This window comes from Mytilus californianus, unplaced genomic scaffold, assembly GCF_021869535.1.
Source record: "Mytilus californianus isolate M0D057914Y unplaced genomic scaffold, xbMytCali1.0.p SCAF_4, whole genome shotgun sequence".
Classification (NCBI taxonomy): domain Eukaryota; kingdom Metazoa; phylum Mollusca; class Bivalvia; order Mytilida; family Mytilidae; genus Mytilus; species Mytilus californianus.
Genome location: NW_026262690.1, coordinates 8,931,604 through 8,952,880, shown reverse-complemented (window position 1 = coordinate 8,952,880; position 21,277 = coordinate 8,931,604). Strand labels below are relative to the sequence as shown.

The 21,277-nt window shown below is 33.9% G+C and overlaps 1 protein-coding gene across 1 annotated transcript; it reads right to left on the bottom strand.

Moving 5' to 3' along the window:
- Window positions 1-1,186: 1,186 nt before the first annotated feature.
- Window positions 1,187-20,727, bottom strand: LOC127737415 (coadhesin-like). Its single transcript, XM_052248067.1, has 6 exons — window positions 20,662-20,727; window positions 18,437-18,610; window positions 14,415-14,588; window positions 8,442-8,638; window positions 7,964-8,117; window positions 1,187-1,526 (listed from the first exon to the last, which is right to left on the bottom strand). Exons 1-6 carry the CDS (start codon window positions 20,714-20,716, stop codon window positions 1,453-1,455), a joined length of 828 nt encoding a protein of 275 aa, XP_052104027.1. The 5' UTR covers window positions 20,717-20,727; the 3' UTR covers window positions 1,187-1,452.
- Between the last annotated feature and the right edge of the window lie 550 nt (window positions 20,728-21,277).

The window sequence follows — 21,277 nt, the reverse complement described above, 5'->3', positions numbered from 1 at the left end:
TCATCTGTGAAACCGATATTCCATAACGGGCAACCAACGGTCCGTAGAATTTACGGAGGGATGATTTCAACTTCACCACTTGGAACTCTTGGTTTAATAGCTTCCTTGTGAGCAGCAACCCATTCAGGAAAATAATGATAGGAAATGTCCATTTTTTGTACTTTCTCCACGGGAACATTTTTCTATGTTTTGAAAAAAAATAATTGCACCATTTATTTTGTCATCTTTTGCGTTTCTTGTGTATGTAAGTTAAGAAATTACGATTCAAAGTATTACGAAAGACGCGTTTGACTGTCTTATAAATATATGTTACAAGACTAAGAGCAACGAAAATTAACACGAATATGCTACGTTTTCATAAATTGTTTTCCCAAAGGTTGAAATAGTCCTTCTCATCCTCTTAATTGTGAAATTACTAAAAGCATTTATTATTTTTTATTTTTACTTTCTTGTGCAACACGACGGGTGCCATATGTAGATCAGGAATACTTGAGTTTACCTTCTTCCGGATTCAGGTGGGATGTATGTTGCTCATCTATAGTTTTTGATGTGATGTTTTGTTACTGTTTTTTTTCCTTTCTTTCTCAACAGACTTGAGTGCTGAAAAACTTCTTATATCCGATCGCATTTGTATGTCCCAAGTTGAAATATGGTCTCTGGCTGTCTTAGGAAACAATATTATATTAAAGTCCTTGATGGAATAGTTGATGATTCGATAATCCCAATTAAAAATATTCACTACCACCATTCAAATATTAAAAATAATTCGAGTGTTCGGCTACCCTTGCTCTAAATTAATGTGATACGGACAACACTAATACATCATAAAATTTATTAATATGGTGCAAGTTTAAACAAACTGTGAATATATATACGAATAGAACAGTGCATGAAACATATTTACATTATAACATTACATTTCAAATCAGTCATTCAAGAGATACCTTACACGAATAAAAGGAGATTTGGAGGACAGCCATTCTTAAACAATATAAGTGTGTCCAGGTTATTGTTGTAGTAGTCTACAGACAAATTGTCTGTAAAAAAATAACTGATACCACAGAAGACACTCTTCGATCAAATTTCCTAAATACAATATGTCAATTAGATAATGAAATAAATAGTGCTACAGATTTGAAGGCGTAGAAACTTTTATAAGATTAGTGAAACTTGAAAAAGGAAACACTTATATAAATGCATTTATTGTTTACAAATAGTTATCTACATCAACATGAACAAGTGAAATACCAATCTTATAGACGTCAATATAACTTGTCCTTTTATAATAACATAAATGGTACCAATTTTATCACAGCAATAGTAATCACTTGCAACAGAATGGTTCATACAAAAAAGATTTAAGCCAAATTAAATCTGACCATATTAGTTTAGGTGATGATCAATTAGTTCATTACACACACTGCCAATAATTCTGGACATTTCATAACAATTTCAAATCATAATCCTCTCACCAACAAAGCGCATCAAACCCAAAAGTAGACAGACCATTAAGCTACTCTTTACATCTAAAACAAAAACGAAACCATTAAAATGCATTTTTTTACCAAAGAGGACAAAAAACAATAAAAACATTGTTCCTCATTCAATACACCTTATCGCTATTTAGTCCAATCCGGAAAAAACAGTCACTTAGACAATTTCTTGTTTGGGTGTTTACGATGGTTTAAACATGTCTCTTTGAAAAGTTTTAAGCATAATACATTGTTTCAACAGGGTGCCAGATAGCTTCAACTGGATGAAAAAGTTGTGTAATTTCAGAACTTATCCGGATTGGAATAATTAGCGATAAGGTGTATTTTTGTCATCTTATTGATAATTTCGTCTAGTCACATCAATGCAAAACAATTGTAATTTGTGAGGTCACTGCGACTTCAATGCGACGCTAAAAACATGTCACAAGTAACATGTTTGACTTGAAATGGACATTCAACACAAAGTTGCTAAAGCTTTAGTTAAATATATTGCTTATGACAATTTTGAAAAAGAATTACCTAATGTATCTATATCATTTTCAAAATGTGTTTGTAGTAAATATGAGATATGATAAGGTCATTATTTGGCGTCAGAAGTTGTTTTACTAAAATTCTTCAATCATGTACTTCTACTTCTACTTCTACCGGATAATGGCCACAATCAACGAACTGCATATTTTGCCATGACTTCGGCGCGCATACGGACCCCTCCTCCCATAATGTTTGAATTTAGTTCAGCTTTGTCACCGAGGCTTTGAAAACCTGGACTGACGTTGCTGGTACAACCCCAGGAGGGAGAGTGTTCCAATCTCTGATGGTTCGTGGAAAGAAAGAATATTTCCGGTAATCACTTGATGCTGCTGGAATTTGGAAGCTTCTATCAGGCATGTTTCTTGACAGTCGTTTAGGTGGCATCAGACGACCTTCCTTTGTCACTGCAACTTTCTCGTTTACAATTTTGAAAAGCATGGTGAGTCTTGCATCTTTTCGCCTTTGTTCCAGAGATCTTCATTCTAGGTGATTTAGCATCTTGCTCACACTTGATTATGGTGTTTATTCATCACATATCGTGCTGCTCGTCTCTGGACCATCTCTAGTCGGTCAATCTCTGTTTTTTTTTGTAAGGATCCCATACCGGACTGGCGTATTCTGTTATAGGTCTTACAAGTTGTGACCGATGTGACAGCAAAGCTAGCAATCCACCTTCAGACCTTTCCTAAGATTCCATAGTGTTCGAGTTTATGAACGAGGAGACTGTGACTGACCTTGTCGAATGCTTTAGAGAAATCCATAATAAGTACGTCTGTCTGTTTACCTGCACTCATGTTGTTAGTGATGTCGTCCACAAATTCAATAAGTTGGGTTTCGCAAGATCATTTAGAGCGAAAGCCATGTTGTAATGGGTAGAGAATTTGGTGGTGATCTGCATGGTTTATAAATAAAGGCAACAGTAGTATACCGCTGTTCGAAATTCATAAATCGATTGAGAAAAAACAAATCCGGGTTACAAACTAAAACTGAGGGAAACACATCATGATATGGCTTGTGATTATGTGCTCTATGAGTTTGCAGCATATACAAGTCAGAGATATTGGTCGATAGTTCTCTGCTCTATATCTCTTTCCTTTTTTTAAGACTTGGCTAACATTGGAATTCCTCCAGTCAGATGGTACGTCCACTATTTCAATTGATGTTTGAAAGATGTGTGTAAGTAAAGGTGCTATTTCCGTTGCCAGTTCTTTTAGTAATCTTGGTCTTATGTTGTCGGGTCCTGCTGCTTTATTAGTCCCCTACCGACTAAGTCGAAGGGGACTTTAGGTTTGCACTCCGTCTGTCTGTCTGTCTGTCTGTCCATCTGTCAGTCCTGCAAATCAGTTTTCCAGACTTTTTTCTTCGTGCTTGAAGATATTTATTTGATATTTGGTTTATTGATTTATCATGACAAGTTACAGGTCAAGTTCAATTTTCACGATTTTAGCTTTTCTCTTTGTTCAGTTAAAGCCCTTTCCCTAGAATTAAATTTTTTGATGAAATACTTATTAATTAGTAAATTTCTGTTCAAAGGGAAATAACTCTGTTTTTAAAAGATTAGATTTTTAAAAGACAAAATGACATTTTGGATTTTTTTCCTTTTCTTTGGTAAATTGTTTGAAGAATTTAGTGGTAGGTTTGTTTGTCATTCTTGAAGATATTGATTTGATAATTAGTATATAGTTTTATCATGACTAGTTACAAATCAAGTTAGAATTTTGTTCCAGTCTGATAATTTTGTGCAGAGTTATGGTCTTTGGACATAGAAAATTCACTTAAATAATCAGTTTTCAACAGTTTTTTTCGTCATGCTTGAAGATTTTGACTTGAAATTTTTATATAGTTTACACCATGACAAGTTATAGATCAAGTTAGAATTTCGTTCCATTACAATGAATTTGTAACCGGTAGGGGACTATGTATTGCCATGCAATACTCACATAATGCTTGTTTGGATAAATTTTTGTTAGTAATTTTAATATTCCATTTTCTGTTATGTTAAGTTCCTCAGCAGAAGAGTATTTACCTGAAATCTGACATCGGGATGAAAACTCATGCTGGTTGTATGTATCCTTGGTGGAGAAAGCCGATTGGAACTGTTTATTAAGGATGGTTGCTTGGTCTACTGGGTGTGAGTGTAGTAGTCCCTCACTACGTAGTGGTGCCACTCCACTGCTCTCCGTTCGTTTATGTTTTATGTATGTCCAGAACTGTTTCATATTACTGTATTGATTGTTTTCCTCTTTAGGTGTTACTGTGTTCTCAATATAGTTCCAGTATGCTCGACGGAGTTCTCTCGTGACCATTTGCTTGGTTTCTTTAAATTTTGAGGTGGTTTTGGATCAGCTGACTTTTTCTTTTTTTTTTGTACAATCTGTCTCGACGATGTATTAACTTGCGTTTATTCGGAGTGAGCCAAGAGAGGCGATCTAAGTATCTTTCTGTTTTGCAGTTTTATGCGGGATATGAGTAGTTACACTCTGGTTAAGCTTGGATTTGAACAGTCACCAGAGTTCCTCCGCTGGACTCCTATTTGCAGCTAATTCTTTGACCTTCTGATGAGTTTCATTCATTTCCTGTTTGATAGTTTTCCAATTTGCTTTCCTATATAAGGGGATTTTTCTTGGTTTTTGCTTCCTTGATATAGGCTTGGGGTCTATTTCACTGAAGACAATATCATGGTCTGACAACCCAGGTATTACTTTGGTACGAGTGAAGCGTGACGGGTTGTTTGTGATCACTAGGTCCAATGTACCACTTGCGTTCAATTTAAGTTTATTGATAATAACTGTGACGTCAGTGCGACGTTAAACATGTCATAAGTCATATAATTTGACTAGAAAAGGACAAGATTCTAATATGACGTTCTTTTTCGTTTTGGAAGCAAAACCTTGTTCTACTACCAATAGAACATGGGTTGCACGTGATTGACGTCACAATGGAAATTGCAACATCAGTTGTATTTTGAACAACGCCGGATATCAAACTGTTGATTTTCTGTAAAGTTTTGGCTTCATCAAATCAAAATGACTACCTTTCGAACGTGTATTATAAGTCCGCTTTGAAGTTCAAAAGTTCTAAATTTCCTATTAGAATCGAAATAATTCTATCATGCCATGCTCTATTATTTCAATATGGTAGGCATTCCATTTGTCAACATTTTACACCTCGCTTACGCTCTGTGTAAAGATATTGACAAATATAAAGCATATCCATGTTAAAGGGGCATTAGCTACGAGATGTTAAAAAAAATCAAAATATGCATTCTTTTGGTTCAATCATTTATGAAAGTGAAATAGTGAAATGATAATTCGCTTTTACCAGCCTGCATGTTTGGTTCAATTTTGTCAAAATGAGCTAAGAAACATTGCTGGTGAATTATTCACTTGCAAGTGAATAATTCGACCTCATAGGCCATTTCTCGAATCATGTCTTTTACCGGAAAATATCGTCAAATTTGCACGCCTTTATGACTTCATTTACCAGTAGAAGGCGCGCCTGTATCCCTGCTCTATTTAAGTTTCAAGCACTTTCAGAATCGTCATTCTGCAGGGTAGTTTAGAAATAATTTATGTTCCGTAAGTACGTAATCTTAATTCCCGTACCACTTAAGGGAGGGTGACCAACTTATTAGATTTTAATTTTCCAAATATTTTGTGCAGTATAAGATCAAACTTTTTCACCCGTTCGCTCAACATGAATTGGAAGTGACGATGCCTACATTTTAGTCGCGTGGTGATGGAAGTCACATGACAGATTCAACTCACCACCGTATCCCGGAACTGGCGCATTGAAACCGTATTCATGTGACCTTCTATCTAACCCCTTAGCTAGAGATGGGAGGTATGTTCAGCTATTAAAAGGAAAAGAATGTCAACATTGAAAGTGAAACAAGGGTAAACCATTTGGTTGACTGATTCGATCCACAAAAACTCTTTCTTATACAGGTGAAAACGATGATTAACATATATTTTTAACCTATAATATAAAATCAAACAGACCAAGAAAAATCCAATTGCTTGATTTCGCGATCTATTTATATCTATATTTATGTTTACATCGGGTTATATGACCGTCGGTAGTCTTCGGAGGTCACCTCGATGGTTAATTAGATGGCGTCTAGACTAAAATACACACGAAATCCGAATACATATCATCGATTCCATGCCTTGTTAATTGTTCACTTAAGACTTTTTGTAAGTTTGATATACGTTTTAGTAGGTAATAAATCAGATATAAGAATTTGAGTCAAATCGGTGAGCATGAATTTAACAGCTAATGTCCCTTTAAAATGAGCATAGAGCATGGCATGAAAGAATTGTTTTTTGATTTACCCACCATTTTCTTCGGAAAATGCATCTACTAAGTCAGGAATATGGCAGTTATGTTTCATTTGTTCTGTAGGTTGATAGCGTTTGATTTTGTCAGTTTTTATGGACTTTCCCTTTTTGATTTTGCCTTGATGTTCAGAGTGTCTGGGTGGGGTTAACAGAATAATGGGCAAAAAAGCAGAATAAATGGCAAAAAATATAAAAAATAGAGAAAAACATGCCAATAAAAAAAAACAATAGAGAATAATGGGGTGCTAAAATATAAAAAAAAATAGAGTATAATGGGCAAATAATTTCAAAGTATAGAGAAAATTGGCTTAAAAAAATTGAAATATACAGAATCTTCTCATATTTTATTTCAAAATAATTCTATTTCATAGATTTCTTTTTATTCACAAAAAAAGTGTTTTTTCATGAACAATCTATGCAAATTTGGGCAATTTTGTACGACTTGAAAAATACCACGGTGAAACATACTTTTTATTATATTTTTGAAAAAAGCATGGACAAATCTACATTCTGGCAAAGTATAAGAAAATTCTATCTGAGGAAATATATACCAATAATCCACCTTAAGTTGTGATGTTACACTACTGTCCCGTGTTAGGGGAGGATTGAGCGTTCGCAATCTTGTTCAACAACCCCCTGAAACATTCTTTATGTGACTCCCCATGTAATTCTGGGTCTGCCGTTAGTTGTTGTTTTTATATCTGTTATTCTTTTATTGTTTTGTCATAAATCAGTCTGCTGTTATTCGATTGAATTGTAGATTATATTTTGTCATGTCGGGGCCATTTAATTATATTTGACTAAACTGTATGGGTTTTACTCATTTTAAAAGTCCGAACGGTGACCTATAGTTACTAACATCTACATCATTGTATCTATGTTTGACAGTTGCCTCATTGACAATGATACCACAGCTTATTAACTTTAAACTTATTATTAGTCCCTTTATCCATTATATATTAGAGTGGATTTAAATAAGCTATTTATTTCAATTTACCACACTGGTTAGGCATTTTGAGTTATGCCAATCATATTTTGATTGGGGCACACAAAACATAGATTGTTACTCACCACACCCTCTACATCTTGTGGTTGCTGGACACAAAACATAGATTGTTACTAACCACACCCTCTACATGTTGGGGTTGCTGGACACAAAACATAGATTGTTACTCACCACACCCTCTACATCTTGTGGTTGCTGGACACAACACATAGACTGTTACTCATCACACCCTCTACACGTTGGGTTTAGTGGACACAACACATAGATTCTTACTCACCGCACTCTTTACATGTTGGGGTTGCTGCACACAACACATAGATAATTACTCACCACACCCTTTACATGTTGGGGTTGCTGTACACAACACATAGATTGTGACTCTCCACACCCTTTACAAGTTTGGGTTGCTGCACACAACACATATATTGTTATTCACCACATCCTTTACATGTTGGGGTTGCTGTACACAACACATAGATTGTTACTCACCACACTTTACATGTTGGGGTTGCTGCACATAAAACATAGGTTGTTTCTCACATCACCCTTTACATGTTGGGGTTAGTGATCACACTACATAGATTGTTACTCACCACATCCTCTACATGTTGGGGCTGCTGGACACGAGGCATATGTTGTTGATTCGTCGCTACTATCAGAACAGTGGTTGGTACAATCACACTGTAATGTATTATTGATGCAACCAACTATCCCAGATTCACATGTAAAAAATCCTGTTGGACAAATCTGAAATGTTAACAAAAAAATATTAAGGACATGATAGAAATCAGATGAAGATGAATGTGCACCAATCTAAAACAATTGTATCCAAAAGTTCATCATACGGTCTTAACAAATGTATGTAAATTTATGATTGATTGGTAACCTCGTCCTTGTGCAATATTTGAAGTCAATAATCAATTATCAGTTGGTTTTTTTTTTTATTAAATTTTATTTATTTACCGGACTTCAAATCCATCTGTGTCGGATGTTGCAGTATTTGTAGTTAGTTTTATTATTTCTAAGCTTCATTTCATGCCTCCTAATCGAAGATTTTTATTTGAAACATACCTGAACATACGTTCCTGGAGCAGGAACAGTGCATGCACCTGTGTTACAACTTGCTATGTTGTAAGTATCTCCTGAACAGTCGTTTCCTCCATTTGATGGTACTGGATTGTCACAAGAACGTCTTCTAGCTTTCTTCCCTCCTCCACATGTGTGAGTACAATCCCCATACGAGCCCCAGCTACCCCATACACCATCAACTAAATTTAAATACTACATTTCAATAAGGGAAAATCACCATACACAATGAATTTTTTTACAATCTACTGGTGTCCAAAGTTGCTCCTCTTAATAAAATAAAGAGATTTGGTATGATTGAGAACCCAAGAGACCAATGAACAAGGATGTAAACCACTATACACAACCGTACTTCCTTAAAAGCAGAGCTTCCAAACCTTTAATACCGGTTTACACTATTTTAATTAAGCTAATTAAGTAATTTTAAAACTGTCTGTCAAAATGGTTCTACATAATATGATCAGTATTTGAGAAAAGTCAAGGTTTAAAAGTACACCGTTTCTACAAAACTACAAAAGCAGATTGCTCCTCGAAATTTCAAAGAAATATAAATGTAAACAAACATGATTTTTTTTCATATTTGAATGCATAAACTACTTTTCTCTGAAAAATATCGTTCCATATTACTGTTTAAAATGGCTCTTAAAGCTATTTAGTGTTAGTTTAATCAGAATCTTTGTTAAATGGGAATATCTGTAAAACTTTGATATTTCGGATCGTGAAAGATCGGGTACGGCTTTTTGATGATCGTGAAAAAAGGATCGTGAAAGATTTGTTGCCGCTTATTCGTCATTGCAAAAATCAACGAAAACGATCAAATAATTTTTTAAACACATGATAATATTTCTTTGTAATTGTTATAGCAAAAGATTGGATTTGAATGACTTATTTCGCTTCATTTTTGTTTACGAATACGGCTTTGATAGTTTAATGCCATTGGATCTGATTATTTGATAATACCTCACCGACTAGTTGCCTTATAATAATATAAGTCCGTCTGTCCGTCCTGCATAAGTTTTATCTTATGAAAATTTAATATTGTCTCATCTGATTTCCAATAGTTTTTATGCAAAATCATATCTATAAAACGAAAAACCTTGTTGATTTTTGTAAAAATTGAGAAAAAAAACATTGTTTTAAAAAAAACGCAGGAAAACAAATGTTATATTCCTGACTTGGCACATGCATTTTCTTAAGAAAATAGTTGGTTAAACCTGGTTTTCTAGCTAGCTAAAACGCCCATTTGTATGAAAGTTGTTTAATGTTCCGTAATGTTGGCATTTTCTGGTCATTCAGTATGGACACGCCTTGTCTTTCACGATCAAAATAATGCGATGCCTGATCTTTCACGATCAATATCGATTAAAAATCAACAAAAAAAATACTTTTTCAAAAATATTATCTTAATATAAGTTTTTATTATTCTGGTGATCGAGACTAAACATGGGGGTTGTGACCTTAAAACTAGTCTTATCCCGCCAAATTTGCATATGCATGTCCCATGTCAGATCCTACGTCATAAGTTGCTGTATATTGCATCTATATGTTTTTCGATATTTGGAGAATTGAGTCTTTAATTGTTTCACAATGTTTATAAGACTAAGAGCTTCAGATATTATATGGACATAGTTTGTTTTTGAAGTCTGTATGTTGCATTTTTTTTAAAAATTTATATTGGTATCAATTATTTTTATTTATTGGTCTCATATGTTCATATTTGTATCACATATTTAATCTGGTATTATATGTTTATATCGGTATCACATGTTTATATTCACGGTAGGTATAGTGTCCGCCTGTTTTTCGAGTGATTTTAACGTTGTTTTTTTTCGAGTGTGACCACGTTTTTTCGAGTGAATATGATCAAAAATATTAATAAACAGACTGGTATTGAGGTGACCACCGCGGTATATGTCTAAAAATGAGGCAGACTTCCTTTTTTGTAAGACGTGAAATAGATGCTTAAACTTAATATACAAGATCATACAAGGCAAGTCAGTATTGGTGATAAAAAGAAATCATCACCCTTACATTATTTTGTGTTCTAAATGTTTAATTTAGCTTTACAATGTTTGTATTCCAAGATATAGAATAAAGCTATTTTTATACAAATACCAATGCAAATGTCAAAGGAAATGTATATCAAAAGGTTCAAATAAAGTACTTTTCAAAGCACGAAACCAATGCATTTTACCAGTTTGATAATACTGTAGTACGTAACATCTACATTCGTAAAAAGCATCGTACATTTGTATATATTATTGTTTGCCACATCTTATAAGTTGCATGGACACCGGCATGGGTATATTTGGATAGACCAAACATGTCCACGCCCATGTAAATATGGTGGAACTATCCAACAAATCAACGCCCAGGTACACATGTTGTATCGATCCAAACATACGTATATCAACGCCCAGGTATATATGTTGTATCGATACAAACATACGTATATCAACGCCCAGGTATACATGTTGTATCGATACAAACATACGTACACCGTATATCAACGCCCAGGTATACATGTTGTATCGATACAAATATACGTATATCAATGTCAATTCGACCAAATATGGATATCATACAGTAAATACTCGTGTTGTTAACAATATTAATGTGAGCACAGACATATATATAAAGAAAAGGAAATGTGGTAAGAATGCCAATGAGACAACTATCCACAAGAGTTCAAATGACGAGGATAAAAGTAGATGTAGGTCAACGTACGGCCTTCAACAATAAGAAAACCCTATACCTTATAGTCAGATATAACAGACCCTAACATGAAAAATTGAAACAATCAAAACGAGAAAACTAACGACCTAAAATTTATAATACAAAGTACAAAAAAAAACAAATATGACGGACATGAACCAACGACAACCACTGAAATACATGTTATATTTTTGCGCCTGTCCCAAGTCAGGAGCCTCTGGCCTTTGTTAGTCTTGTATGTTTTTTTAAGTTTAGTTCATTTATATGTTTTGGAGTTTAGTGGGACGTCCATTTTCACTGAACTAGCCCACAATTTTATTTAGAGGCCAGCTGAGGACCACCTCCGAGTGCGGGATTTTCTCGCTTCATTGAAGACCCATTGGTGGCCTTCGGCTGTTGTCTGCTCTTTGGTCGGGTTGTTGTCTCTTTGACATATTCCCCATTTCCATTCTCAATTTTATTTTGACTTGGGACATGCATATATAGACTGTGGCGGGGTTAAACATGTTTGTAAGCCCTCAACCCTCCCCATAACGTTGGACAGTGGTGTTACAGCACAACATAAAAACAAACTGTAAAAATCAGTTACAAATGGCTTTACTCGATACATCGGTACGAAGCACAGACAAAACACCTAACATAAAAACAAAAGATACAAAGTAAATGGAAGCTAGTTCAAAGCCAGTAACAACTAATAGATAAATCAGGTTTTCCCAGACTAAAGTATCAAGCAGTACAATGTTGGGTTGAGGCGTACGTACATTGTGTGCGTCAAGCGGTATGTGTATTTTTTTTAACAGAAAATACTTCCTAGATGTTTCATTTATTATTTGTCTTGACGATAATTTGTTTTATCGTTCTATGAATGGAAAACAAGAACAATTTTCAAATGCTACTACTGTGATGAGGAGTATGATCAAGCGTATGTTATTATTTATTTCATTGTTTATCATATATTCTATTCAATTCAAAATGTTTGTCAATAGGAAATTGTAAAGGGGCGGAATAAGTGTATTTTAATTAAATTTTTTTTGGGGGGGGGGGGGGGGAGGAGGACTTGGATGGTCCCAGGCCTCTCTTAGTAGAATATTTGTGGTATATTACATTTTACTGAATTCATAACTTCTGTCCCTTTGTTTTCTTAACCCTTTTTTTAAAACTCCAGGTGTCGCCACTGTAATATATAAAATTCATAAACTATTATTTACTGTAAAACATATTATAGCATGAAAGGATATTGAAAAGATTATGAGTCCCCCTGTTCTCGGTTCTAAAGACAGTTTTACAAATAATCCAGTAATTTCTAATATATCTTAATGCTGCAAGGTTATGGTAAAATGTTTTCAGAACAGAAATTTATCATTAAATTGAAAAGGGTTTAATTTTATCAACATAGTTATATGTTTTGTTACTTATTAGGAATATATAATATTGCCCTTCGCTAAATTACAGTTACAAACTAGAAAAAGTAAGTTTTTAAGCCAAAGAATTCCTTCTTTCTTATTCACATTTTTTTCTTTGAAAAACCCGGACTATTTGTTTAAAAACCCAGACGTTTTAAATGTTGCTCTCGAAAAAACACGGACAATGTAAAACACTGAATTGTTAGTGAACTATAAGAAAATTGTGCCTCGTTTGTGCTCAAAACATGTTTAGTATTCAGAATAAGATGGACAGTCATGAATAAAACTATTATATAGGCGAAATAGCAGTAAATTGATCGATCGTATGTTATATCACTCGAAAAAACCTGATCTACACTCGAAAAAAGAGGGCCGATTCACTCGACAAAACATGATCTCCGCGGGACACTATACCTACCGTGAAATTGGTATCATTTTTTATATATATATTGGGATTATATGTTTGTATTGATATTACACGTTTATGTTGTTATCCAATATTTATATTTATATTGGTTTTATATGTTTATATTGTTATCATAATTTACATTGGTATCAAATGTTTATATTGGTATCAAATGCTTATATTGGTATTATAATTTACATTGGTATCAAATGTTTATATTGCTATCAAATGTTTATATTGGTATCAAATGTTTATATTGGTATTATAATTTACATTGGTATCAAATGTTTATATTGGTATCAAATGTTTATATTGGTATCATATGTTTATATTGGTATTATAATTTACATTGGTATCAAATGTTTATATTGGTATCAAATGTTTACATTGGTATCAAATGTTTATATTGGTATCAAATGTTTATAATGGTATTATAATTTATATTGGTATCAAATGTTTATATTGGTATCATATGTTTATATTTGTTATTATACATTTATATTGGTATCAAAAGTATATATTGGTATCATATGTCTATATTAGTATCCCACGTTTGTATTTGTATCAAATGTTAATATGGTTATCATACGTTTATATTGCTTTCATAAGTTTATATTGGTATATGTTTATATTGGTGTCATATGTACATAATGGATTTATATATTTATGATGGTATCATATGTTCATATTGGTATCACAAGTTTATATTGGTATCAAATGTTTATATTGGTATCACAAGTTCATATCGGTATCAAATGTTTATGTTGGTATCATAAGTATATTTTGGTTTCATTTTTATTTTGTTTTATATGTTTATATTTAAATCTAATGTTTATATTAGTATGATATGTTTATATTGGTATTATATGTTCATATTGGTATCATATATTTATATTGGTTTCATAGGTTTTTTTTTGTATAACTCTGATAGTACTTACACACTCAACATAAACCCATAAGCATATAAAATTAAGCTTATAATATTGTGTTGTAACCTCTTTTATACGACGTGAAATAACACAGGTATAAAATGATTATGTCAACGTTTGGTAGCTATTGCGGCCATCATTTTTGAATTTTAAAATGGCAAACGGTTTCGAGTGTAAAATTACTGTTTGTTCCTGACTTGTAAAACCAGGTTCTAATTTTACTGCACCAGATGCGGATTTCGACAGGTAATGGCTCTTCAGTTATGCTCGAGGCTAACGTATATTATAGATTTTGATATAACTAATATGTTTTGAATTACACTTTCTAGTTACCAGGTAACTCTGAACAGATCTTTCGGGAATATACCTGGTGAAATTAAAGGCATTTAAATCAATTCTATTTCTTGATACTGTTTTAGCTAAATATAAATTTGGTTATAATGTTCTAATGTTTCTGTTAAGTATTTAGCATGCTAGTATAAATATATCAGTACGATCGACTTACCTGCACATGGTCCTGTACAAATGTCGCTTTGTGACTCTGTGTTAGAGACTGAACAATCTGATCCACCATACATGGGAGTTGGGTTTGTACAGTCCCTGGTTCTTGTCTTAGATCCTGATCCACATGCGTTAGAGCAGTCCCCCCAGTCACCCCAGTCAGACCACGCACCATTCACTAAATAGATATAAGTACTCAATAGAAATAAGAACCAAGATTTCCTTAAAGTTTCACTGGAGAATGTTTATGTATATACTATTATAGAAAAACAAAGGATATGGGGTATCCATCCATGACACAAAATTAGTACATGCACAGCAAAAAAACACACTAAAAGCAAAGGAACAGTGCTTTTATTAGTGTTCTTCATCTCAAATTAGTAATCTTTCGAATGGAACCCCATATTAAAGACAAGGAGGATATGTAACGATTATCAGGTTGTCTGCATATTAATATTGAAAAATATCAGCTGCGAGTCACAATATGAAGTTTTTTGTCGAGTGAGATCAGCGAACGAGTTTATAAAAAGGCTCCATTTTGTGTCGAGCAGATGATATTTTACAATATCAATATGCAGACAACCATAATATAATCGATTTATCAGATTGTATTTGCATTAAAGAAACAAGCGTTTTTCTTTGTTTCACCAGCAAACCAGAAGATGATGTGATAACTTCGGGTCAAACTTATCAACGTCGGTTCATTATAAGTTATATGTTTCTCTACTGACCCCCTACGGATCCATAGAGGGTTAGTAAAATCCAAAGGGGGTGAGGCCGAAGGCCGAATCTCCTATGGATTTTATTCACCCTCTATGGTCCGTAGGGGGTCAGTAGTTAACCGTATAACGAATTTATCGCCCGCGAGACTTTTTTCCGCTGTGTTTTGTAGAGAAATAAACAATAAAACACAACAACATTAATAGATGACGTCACTATTAACTGTGGACGTGACGTCATGAACCCCCTATGAAATTTACTAACACCCTACAGATCCATAGGGGTCAGCACGTGACGGCGTTAAACCAATCACAACGTGATAATTTACCGGCGGTGCGATAATCATTAATATTACGTCAATAATATATACGGGTCAAAGTTATTAAGGCCAGGTCAACATATTTGACGTCACAAAGCCATGATATACAATTTTACGAAGAGCTGCGAAGAGTGATGCAGACAGTGGGAACACCGATAAATAACAGTATTTATTCGTGGCAATACATACGTTGTGCATTATAGTCATTCGGACAGCACTGTTAGTTAATCCACGGATCACAATTATACTGATTCAGACAACACTGTCAGTAAATCCACGTATCACAATTATAGATTCAGACAACACTTTAAGTTTATCAACGTATCACAATAGACTATTTTCATATTACCGACTTTTGACTCCTGATTATATAATTTGTCGACTGGTTACCTTGGACATCATGGTACCAAGTCAAGTAAGAGCAAGGTAAAGAAGTTAAACCAAGCGTTCAATCGGTACAACTTTGGGAGGAAATTACCTGCTTAACCTTTTTTTTCACTACAAAATCATCGGAAAACAGTAAACTTTCCCCTCAAATTACACCGATTATATGTTTGATTTTACTTATTTTGGTTGCTCTTACTTGACCGAGTACCATGATGTCCAAGGTAACCAGTCGACAAATTATATAATCCGGAGTCAAAAGTCGGTAATATGAAAATAGTCTATTACAGTGAATCAGACAACACTGTCAGTAAATCCACGGATCACAATTATAGTGCTTCAGACAACACTGTAAGTAAATCCACGGATCACAATTTTAGTGATTCAGTCAACACTGTAAGTAAATCCACGAATCACACCTACCGGTATATTGATTCAGACAACACTGTCAGAAAATCCACGGATCTTAATTATAGTGATTCAGAAAACACTGTCAGTAAATCCACGGATAACAATTATGCTGATTCAGACAACACTGCCAGTAAATCCAAGGATCACAACTATACTGATTCAGACAATACTGTCAGTAAATCCAAGGATCACAACTATACTGATTCAGACAACACTGTCAGTAAATCCACGGATCACAATTATAGTGATTCAGACAACACCTTAAGTTTATCAACGTACCACAGTTACAGTGATTCAGACAGCAATGTCAGTAAATCCACGGATCACAATTATAGTGATTCAGACAACTCTTTAAGTTTATCAACGTATAGCAATTATAGTGATTCAGACAACACTGTCAGTAAATACACGGATCACAATAATAATGATTCAGACAACAGTCAGTGAATCCACGGATCACAATAATAGTCATCCAGACAACACTGTCAGTAAATCCACGGATCAACCAATGCGAGTCAATGATATGAATTATTGACAACTTTTTTAAAAGTTTCAATTCGATCTGCGGTTTTGCACTGTCAGTAATCCACGGATAACAATTATGCTGATTCAGACAACACTGCCAGTAAATCCAAGGATCACAACTATACTGATTCAGACAACACTGTCAGTAAATCCAAGGATCACAACTATACTGATTCAGACAACACTGTCAGTAAATCCACGGATCAACCAATGCGAGTCAATGATATGAATTATTGACAACTTTTTTAAAAGTTTCAATTCGATCTGCGGTTTTGCATTTTTCTTCCGACAAGAAATGTCTATGATAAGAAACAAGACATGTTGTTCAGCCATTCAGCCGACTGTGTCTTACACAAAAAAAAGTATGAAGCTTAAACTCACAATCACAAATAGATAATCATACATGTTAATAAACTGGAAAAGACAAAAGCGAAAATTATCATTCGAAAAATCAGAAAAACTTAACCAATGTCCTTCCATGTTTTTAATAAGTAAAAGCGTGTGTATCGAAAGGGTTCTAAATGGCATTCACCATGTTGAACTCTGTTAAGTTGTGTAAAACAAATATGATCAAGAATTGGTGAAATTATCAATCAATGATTTTTTTCAGATGCCTCTTATTCTTATATTTGAATTGTGATGATCAACACGTACTTCATGTACCATCAGTGGAGCGGGAATTGCTGACCCTTCTGGAGATCCTGATAACCTTTTTTCTTCTTTTAAACTTTTTCTGGACTGTTTGTCTGTCATTTTTCTATAGTTGTGTTTGTGTCCATTAATAAATTATAATTTCCCCTTTCCACGTTTTGAACTGCCATTTGGGACATAACTCGGTTTCTGAATCTATTATAATAAGAGAATTTACTACAAAAGTGTTATTTTCATCTGTTAAAAGGAAGAAGATACCAAGGGACAATCAAACATTATATTACAATCACAAATATCAAAGTATTATACCGATGTCTGCTAAAATATCAAAGTATTATACCGATGTCTACTGAAATATCAAAGTATTATACCGATGTCTGCTGAAATATCAAAGTATTATACCGATGTCTGCTGAAATATCAACGTATTATACCGATGTCTGCTGAAATATCAACGTATTATACCGATGTCTGCTGAAATATCAACGTATTATACCGATGTCTGCTGAAATATCAAAGTATTATACCGATGTCTGCTGAAATATCAAAGTATTTTACCGATGTTTGCTGAAATATCAAAGTATTATACCGATGTCTACTGAAATATCAACGTATTATACCGATGTTTGCTGAAATATCAAAGTATTATACCGATGTCTACTGAAATATCAACGTATTATACCGATGTTTGCTGAAATATCAAAGTATTATACCGATGTCTACTGAAATATCAACGTATTATACCGATGTTTGCTGAAATATCTAAGTATTATACCGATGTCTACTGAAATATCAAAGTATTATACCGATGTCTACTGAAATATCAACGTATTATACCGATGTCTGCTGAAATATCACAAATATAAATAGACAAACGTGGAAGTGGAAAAATTGGAAAAACAGGAACTCCAAACTTTTCTTCGTCAACAAGATTGTTACAAATGCACGCGCGCCCATCACACGATTCCATAATCATATCTAGAAGCAAGGATACATAGTGCACATTTGTCAACTTACCCGCTGGACAAGTATTCGTATTACATGTTTGTGACACCTGTGTATCACCAACACAATCTGCTCCATTGAAAGAGGGAAACGGATTTGAACAAGACCTTGACCTATATCTAGTGCCGGATCCGCATGTCTGTGAACATCCACCCCAGGATCCCCAGGCAGACCAATTCCCATCAACTGAAAATCAAATGACAGTATTAAAAACAGTATATTCTTAAGTTTCTAACAGTTTGGATCTGTAAATAAATATAATTAAGTACAGTATATTCTTAAGTTTCTTATGATTTGGATCTATAAAACAGTAAACAGTATGATATATTTTCCATCTTCATGCTGTGTAACTAGACTCGCACATATGGATCATTATATATTTACAGTTTGAAATGTTGTGTGGGTTTTTTTTTTGGCTTTGTCTGTTAAATCTTGTGAATTACTTTTGTATGTTACCTATAACGAGACCTCTTAACTTGTTTTTTTCATAAACTAAAACCACAGATACATCCTTATCGTAAACTAAAACAATGAACGAATTGAGAAGCATATAATTCATGATACTAGTATGTGTAAAAGTTAAAACCCGTATATAGTATGTGTTATAACTATGATGTTATGATCTTTGACTTTTGAATTACAATTGATACAGATAATATATAACCCTTCCTGGTAAAACTCCATAGCTTTATCGAATAAAGCCATTTATATAAATATGACGTGAGAATCTACACGGCAAAATTGATTCTCATCTTTGCTTTCCGTTGAAAGGAACTAATACTATTTTACAGTTAGGGGAGCAATCCGTAACAATGTATGATTAAAGAGTCAATTTTAGGCTTTCGGAAATAACCTTTGATAGTGTTTTGCATATGATGTATATTTGAATTAAGGAATCAGGAGTATACCGATTTCAAAATATCATAAATGGATTAAGAAGACAAACGAAGGTCACAATCAAACATTGAGGGAGCGAGATCGAGTGTGTCCACAGCGCATTGAGGGAGCGAGACCGGGTGTGTCAACAGCGTAAGCATCTCCTACTATGCATGCATCATCCGCCATGAGAATCCACACTGAGTCAAAATGTCACAATCGGGAATAGAACAAATCAGTAAAATCGAAGTTTATACGACTATTCTGGCATCTAAGACTGCGAAAACATATCGCCAGTGAGTTGAGACACGGACATACCGTATTGGTCAAAACTAAAATGAATGACCGGTGACTATGTGAACAAGAATGCTAATTTTGCCTTTAAACCATGAAGTTAAGTAAGACATATTTAATTAAAGAACGTATCTGGAAAGAAAACTGTTTTTCAATATGACACTGACAATGCATGAAGTAATGATTATATTGATGATTATAAAGAGTAGTAGATTTAACTTTCATACTTGATAGATTTTCCTTATTTCCATTCTATATCGATAGGTACATGCTTCAAAATTGTAAAATGTTATGCTAATTTTTTTCAGCAAATTGAAACAAGGATTGTATAAAGAATATACCGACTGTAAATACCCCGGACTAAATTTGACTTGAACTTTTTTTTAAAGAAAATTGGAGAAAAGGAACTACTGTAATTCATCTCGATATACGTCATACATTGGAAAACAATGCCGTTAGAAAGCTAGGACCAAATCGATACAATCGACCACCAGCATTTGATAGAAAATGTCTGGCTCACTATTTGATAAAATTGGTATTTTTACAATATATAAAAGAGTAAATTGTTGATGACTTATTTGATGTGAAAATACGGTATCTCGATCACTATGATTTTGTGAATTAATTCTGGTGGTAAAAGTCGATTAAAATTTATTAAAATAAGTCGTGTTCTTAAAACATTAATAAATATCTGTTTTTAATCTTCATCTCTTTATATTCAACCAAAAGCGTTTGTTTGTTTACAAGAAGTGGCATAAATCATAGACCAGACATCGACACTTGTATTGGTAAATAATTACAGAAAGACTTATCTAGGGTTGGAGATTTAGCCAGCTGTAATGATGAAGGAATACTCGGTAATAGAGTAAAGTAGGCTGGACAATTAGTCACACTGTAATGGTGAAGAGAAATATAGAGAGGTATGTTGCACATTGATCGCACTTTAACGGTGAGGGGTAATGGAGAAAGGTAGGTAGGACAAATGACCAACCTGTACCACAGACATTTACAACACTGTAATGTTTGAAAGATGACAGATAAAGGTTAGATCGTGTAATACTGTTTACCTGCTAACGCTCCGGAGACAATGCAGAAAAATGGAATTATGCTCTGTAACATCATAATGGCAGTTTGTCCTCTGAAAAAGTCATGTGATGAAATCAGAATTCTATTGCGTCAGAAATCGAAAAAAAAAGTCTTCGTTTAAATGTTAGAATAACTAACATTTTTTTATGTGCCTGTCCTAAGTCAGGAGCCTGTAGTTCAGTAGTTGTCGTTGGTTCATGTCTGTCATACTTGTTTTCCGTAAATTATTTTGTTATAAATTGTGCCGTTATTTTTCTCAATTGAACTGTTTCATATTTTCCATGTCGGGGCCTTTTATAGCCGAATATACGGTATTGGTTTTTCTCATTGTTGAAAGCCGTATGGTTGCCTATAATTGCTAAAATCCACTTCATTTGAACTTTGGTGGATAGTTGTCTCATTGGCAATCATACCACATATCCTTATATATATATATAAGCTACAGTATGTATACAACAATGGTATGAGTTAGGAATTAACAGAACTTAGCTACAGTATCAATACCACCATGGTATAAGTTATGAATTAACTGAACTTCGCTACAAAAAGAATACCTCAATGGTATGAGTTATGAAGTAACAGAACTTAGCTACAAAA